Genomic DNA, 6,769 nt, shown 5'->3' on the forward strand with positions numbered 1-6,769 from the left:
ACGGAACATTTTCTTTTTGAAAGATGATACCAAATTTTCTGACACAAACCTGCTCAGTTACTAAACTTCTGAAAACTTTGAAAGAAACTTTAAAAAAATGTAGAAAGAAACTTCAAAATGCCAGAAAAGAATCATAAAAAAAGAAAAACACGCAGTCCATATGATTAAATAAAATTGGTTACTATGTTTTTGTCTATTTTTTTAAATTTTTTTGTCTTGTCTCTTTTTTTAACACTTTTTAATCTCTTCTTTTTAAATACCTTTAACATTTTTTTTATCCTTTTTAAATGTCTTTGTCAAATTATAACGTTTTTCTCTTTATAATTATAATGAATTTGTCCTGCTACTAGTCACTGCAAAAAGTACATCAAAATGTGTGCACTGATCAGGGATGTTGGGCTATGACTTTTCGAAGAGATTCGCCCAGCGATTTTCACGAAATTCACAAACAAGTGCACTAAATTTCCCCATAGACTTTAATGGGAAATCGTCAAGAAATCGACTTACAGAGCTCAAACTCCCGTCTTTGGGGACACACCGATCTGCTATACTTTAACCTGTAAAAATAATAAAAAAAGTTTTAACAGAAGCCAAGACTTTGGCCTTTATTGGGCTGAATGGGCCTTCTGATATGAAGCACATTTCTTTTACGAAATCACAGTTTATGTATCATCCAGTTATCAGACTGTTTCAGATTTTACGTTAATCAATCAAAACATCTGTGTCTGTTTTCTCAGCCTCCACCCTGAAATGTTACGAGTGTACACCCGATGCCCCGGGAAAGTGCATAGAAGGAATCAAAAAATGCCGACAGGGTCAACGGTGTGCAATGAAACTGAAAAAGATTGCCCTCTGCGTCAACAGTGTGCTGCAATGAGACTCGTTACATATGCAGGTATTGTTACACTGCTTTCTGCTGGCCAGGAACGGATCTATAGGCATAGTCCCTCTACATACTACTCTCTACTGCTGTCTCTCTACATACTACTCTCTACTGCTGTCTCTCTACATACTACTCTCTACTGTTGTCTCTCTACATACTACTCTCTACTGCTGTCTCTCTACATACTACTCTCTACTGTTGTCTCTCTACATATTACTCTCTACTGTTGTCTCTCTACATACTACTCTCTACTGCTGTCTCTCTACATACTACTCTCTACTGCTGTCTCTCTACATACTACTCTCTACTGTTGTCTCTCTACATATTACTCTCTACTGTTGTCTCTACATACTACTCTCTACTGCTGTCTCTCTACATACTACTCTCTACTGCTGTCTCTCTACATACTACTCTCTACTGCTGTCTCTCTACATACTACTCTCTACTGCTGTCTCTCTACATACTACTCTCTGCTGTCTCTCTACATACTACTCTCTACTGCTGTCTCTACATACTACTCTCTACTGTTGTCTCTCTACATACTACTCTCTACTGCTGTCTCTCTACATACTACTCTCTACTGCTGTCTCTCTACATACTACTCTCTACTGCTGTCTCTACATACTACTCTCTACTGCTGTCTCTCTACATGCTACTCTCTACTGTTGTCTCTCTACATATTACTCTCTACTGTTGTCTCTCTACATACTACTCTCTACTGCTGTCTCTCTACTACTCTCTACTGCTGTCTCTCTACATACTACTCTCTACTGCTGTCTCTACATACTACTCTCTACTGCTGTCTCTCTACATACTACTCTCTACTGTTGTCTCTCTACATACTACTCTCTACTGCTGTCTCTCTACATACTACTCTCTACTGTTGTCTCTCTACATACTACTCTCTACTGCTGTCTCTCTACACACTACTCTCTACTGCTGTCTCTATATACTACTCTCTACTGCTGTCTCTCTACATACTACTCTCTATTGTTGTCTCTCTACACACTACTCTCTACTGTTGTCTCTCTACATACTACTCTCTACTGCTGTCTCTCTACATACTACTCTCTACTGCTGTCTCTCTACATGCTACTCTCTACTGTTGTCTCTCTACATACTACTCTCTACTGTTGTCTCTCTACATACTACTCTCTACTGTTGTCTCTCTATATACTACTCTCTATTGTTGTCTCTCTACACACTACTCTCTACTGTTGTCTCTCTACATACTACTCTCTACTGTTGTCTCTCTATATACTACTCTCTACTGTTGTCTCTCTACACACTACTCTCTACTGTTGTCTCTCTACGTACTACTGTCTGCTGTTGTCTCTCTACATACTACTCTCTGCTGTTGTCTCTATATACTACTCTCTACTTTTGTCTCTCTAAATACTACTCTCTACTGCTGTCTCTCTACATACTACTCTCTGCTGTTGTCTCTCTATATACTACTCTCTACTGTTGTCTCTCTACCTACTACTCTCTACTGCTGTCTCTCTACATAGTACTCTCTACTATTGTCTCTCTACATACTACTCTCTGCTGTTGTCTCTCTATATACTACTCTCTACTGTTGTCTCTCTACATACTACTCTCTACTGTTGTCTCTCTACATAGTACTCTCTACTATTGTCTCTCTACATACTACTCTCTACTGCTGTCTCTCTACATACTACTCTCTGCTGTTGTCTCTCTATATACTACTCTCTACTGTTGTCTCTCTACATACTACTCTCTACTGTTGTCTCTCTACATAGTACTCTCTACTATTGTCTCTCTACATACTACTCTCTACTGCTGTCTCTCTACATACTACTCACTACCGTTGTCTCTCTACATACTACTCTCTACTGCTGTCTCTCTTCATACTACTCTCTACTGCTGTCTCTCTTCATACTACTCTCTACTGTTGTCTCTCTACATACTACTCTACTGTTGTCTCTCTTCATACTACGGTGGGTGCCACCATACGCGGAGTTTGCGTTGGGGCAGGGGCACTGCCCCCCTTGGCGGATGAAGCGGGTAATTGCATTGTTTCAAACATGAGTGGAATAATTACTTCTGGCACAACCAGATATTTTATAAATGTTTTAAATAACACAAAACAACTAAATGGTGGTAGGGAATACATCTGATTTCATATAGGTCTACTGCTTTAGTGGCTCTCACCTGAGACCATTGTTGACACAAATGTGAAGGATGCAAAAAAACGAAAATTACTGTTGCATTAGTCTGGACATCTTACTGTGCCAACGTTGCAATAAAGGTTGCCTTAATGCCATGTATATACATTTGCTGCCAGCTTACTAATTGATTGCACGTTTTGTGTAGATTTGGACTTTTATACGTTTTATTCCACATTGTTTAAACGGCGAGGTGGATCTACTGACCACTGTGGATTACTTTTGTTCGTGTCATTGAATTACGGCAAAATACTTATGTTTTTTCTTAACGTGTCTTAAAGTTTTATGGTGTGATTGCGCCTCATTTCTGCGTTTGGAGAGGCATCGCAACAGACTGTAGGTCGAACACTGATTGGTCACTGTTAAATTTTTTGTTGAATTTAAGTGTCGGGGCATCGCCGTCTGTCTATTGCGTTCCAAGATGGCAGTACCACGATTGGTCTTCATAAGGGCAAGTTGTTAAATTTTTACAATGTAATTTAAAATCTGCTTTAAAAATAAACATATATGTGTATTTAGCATAGTTTTTTTTGTCCATATGCGCTCGTGCTGTGTTCCCCAAGTGGTAGGACAGCTCTCAGCTGCTACAATGAGTTTTTTGGTTTTTTTGCCCCCGCTGGCTCGAATGTCAAACTCCGCTTATGGGTGCTACGCCTGAAATATGACTGGCATCCATTAGAAAGTTGCATTGGCTCAGCCAGTGAACAGTGGTACGTGGTTAGCCACGACCGACCATGTCCTCTAAAAACATAGAGATTTTTTATATATACAGTACAGGCCAAAAGTTTGGACACACCTTCTCATTCAATGCGTTTCCTTTTTATTTTCATGACTATTTACATTGTAGATTCTCACTGAAGGCATCAAAACTATGAATGAACACATATGGAATTATGTACTTAACAAAAAAGTGTGAAATAACTTAAATCATGTCTTATATTTTAGATTCTTCAAAGTAGCCACCCTTTGCTTTTTTATTAATAAGGGAAATAATTCCACTAATTAACCCTGACAAAGCCCACCTGTGAAGGTAAAACCATTTCAGGTGACTACCTCATGAAGCTCATTGAGAGAACACCAAGGGTTTGCAGAGTTATCAAAAAAAGCAAAGGGTGGCTACTTTGAAGAATCTAAAATATAAGACATGTTTTCAGTTATTTCACACTTTTTTGTTAAGTACATAATTCCATATGTGTTCATTCATAGATTTGATGCCTTCAGTGAGAATCTACAATGTAAATAGTCATGAAAATAAAAAGGAAACGCATTGAATGAGAAGGTGTGTCCAAACTTTTGGCCTGTACTGTATGACCTTGACCGATAACGGCACGACAACTTGTTCAATAGAAGAAGCCATGAAGAAGAAGATTTATATTTATTTATTATTAGTATTACAGTTAATTTAGTGTTATTTATTTGAAACTAATGAAACTTTCCGCTCGTCTACTACACTGTTTAGCTCGTGCTTCCGATGATTCTGCCGTCCGTCATGGCGTCGTCACGTGGTCGTGGTCACGTGTTTGCAAAGGGTGAATATCCCATTTCGTAGTAATATTTTAATTGCTTGTCTTATCTTTACTTATGCAACATGGTGCTTGTGAATTTATTGCATTCAGGTTTTTATTCAGTAACGTGTTACATTTTGAGGTTTTATTACATAATGCGTTGTTACACTTTCTTGTTGCAGGTGGTTCAGAATATGCTATACACTCAACAGGATGTGCTAAAGTTGAAAACTGTGTCAATGGCTCGGTCAACTTTGGAATGAAGGAAATCAAAATTACCACCAAGTGTTGCACCCCTGACCTCTGCAACACCCAGCCGGCCCCAGGTTAGGTTACTTGCTTATATTATCCGTTGGTATTTAGATGTTTGCACTGAAAGCGGTGTAGCTGCATGAGCAATAGCTGTTAAACATGTGAAAACTACTCTCCGTAAAAGTTAAACCCTGGACCCTATGCTCTGATGTTTTTTGTGTCTAAGTGACTGATGGGAACAACAATCTTTGAAATGTGTCCAGTATTGATCGCTGTAACAGGCGACAGGGAACCGGGCTGCAATGTGACCCTTTAGGATAAATGTTCTGCTTCTGTTAGCGTCCACTAAAAGTTCTGTTTTTGCCGCAGACAGACTCAGATTAAACCCACCAGACTCTATTTAAAAATGCAATACTTTTAGTGTGTATAGAGCCAACATATTATCACATGTAATTTGGTAAACTATGTGTTTATTTCAACAAAAACTAGAGGTGTGATAGTTGGAAAGACGCTAAAATTACTGTTTATTTACATGAAGTATGATGGGTTTAGCAAAACACAATTTCGCGGATGTTTTATGTTTATAAAAAGGATCTTACTCTTTAACTAAAAGGTCTATCTCTGTAGGGATCCATCCCATAATGTTGTCACACACTTAGAATAATAATCTGAGTCTGTCAGCGGCAACAACAGAACTTTTGTAAACGTAAATACAAGCTGGACCGTAGCCCTATTAACTTACATTGTAGCTTTTTTCTTGCTTAATACTGGAACGATGTCAAATTTGTTTGTTGTTCCCATCAGTCACTTTTTTAAAAAGACACTGAGGAAGATAAATTGCATTCAAGCACCCCCCCTCCTCCCAATCCCCCTCTACACCCCCAAACAATATGAACAATGATATGTTCTGTTCCAGGACCCAGCAGATCCAAACCGAACGGTAAACAGTGCTACTACTGCGATGAGAAATCTTGCACCAACATCGTAAACTGTGAGGGGACTGAGGACAACTGCATCACAGCAACACGTAGGCCTAACGGACACACACACACACACACACACACACACACACACACACACACACACACACACACACACACACACACACACACACACACACACACACACACACACACACACACACACACACACACACACACAGACACACACACACACACACAGACACACATTCCCCGATGTATAGTTAGATGTAGGCTATTAAATATTATTCCCTTCTCTCAGACACCCAAGGAGCAATAAGCCGGACCTTCAAGGGCTGTGCGTCCAAGCGGCTGTGCACCCCGACATGGGATCCATCCTGGGCCGGAGAAATGGCATCTACCTGCTGTGAGGGGAACTTATGCAACGGCGACGGCGGCGGCAACGGCGACGGCAACGGCGGCGGCAACGGCAACGGCGACAACGGCGGCGGCGACAACGGCGGCGGCGGCGGCAACGGCGGCGGCAATGGCGGCGGCGGCAACGGCGGCGGCGGCAATGGCGGCGGCGGCAACGGCGGCGGCGGCAATGGCGGCGGCGGCAACGGCGGCGGCGGCAACGGCGACGGCGGCAACGGCGGCGGCGGCAACGGCGACGGCGGCAACGGCGGCGGAGGCGGCGGCGGCAACGGCGGCGGAGGCGGCGGCGGCAACAGCGCCAGCAGCCACAGCATTGGCCTGGTGCTGCTGGCCGCCCCGCTGCTCTCTCTGATCGTTACCTCTTATTAACTCGCTGGAACCAGGGAGGGCACGATATGAGGAAAATATCCTCCTGCAGACACACACAGAGAGAGAGAGAGAGAGAGACACACACAGAGACACACACACATACACACATACACACAGACACACAGACACACACACACACTACCTTTTAGGCACCGCTGGAATTACCTCTGTAGTATCAAGTATGAAACATAAATCTATAGTGTGTAGTTTGTC

The 6,769-nt window shown here is 41.7% G+C and overlaps 1 protein-coding gene across 1 annotated transcript; it reads left to right on the forward strand.

The window, feature by feature from the left end:
• The first annotated feature begins 848 nt into the window (after positions 1-848).
• Positions 849-6,556, forward strand: LOC114568476 (trihydrophobin-like). Its single transcript, XM_028598089.1, has 5 exons — positions 849-895; positions 4,532-4,601; positions 4,760-4,903; positions 5,746-5,856; positions 6,072-6,556. The coding sequence occupies exons 1-5, from the start codon at positions 890-892 to the stop codon at positions 6,554-6,556; spliced, it is 816 nt and encodes a 271-aa protein (XP_028453890.1). The 5' UTR covers positions 849-889.
• Positions 6,557-6,769: the final 213 nt, after the last annotated feature.

This window comes from Perca flavescens, chromosome 14 (genome assembly GCF_004354835.1).
Source record: "Perca flavescens isolate YP-PL-M2 chromosome 14, PFLA_1.0, whole genome shotgun sequence".
NCBI lineage: Eukaryota > Metazoa > Chordata > Actinopteri > Perciformes > Percidae > Perca > Perca flavescens.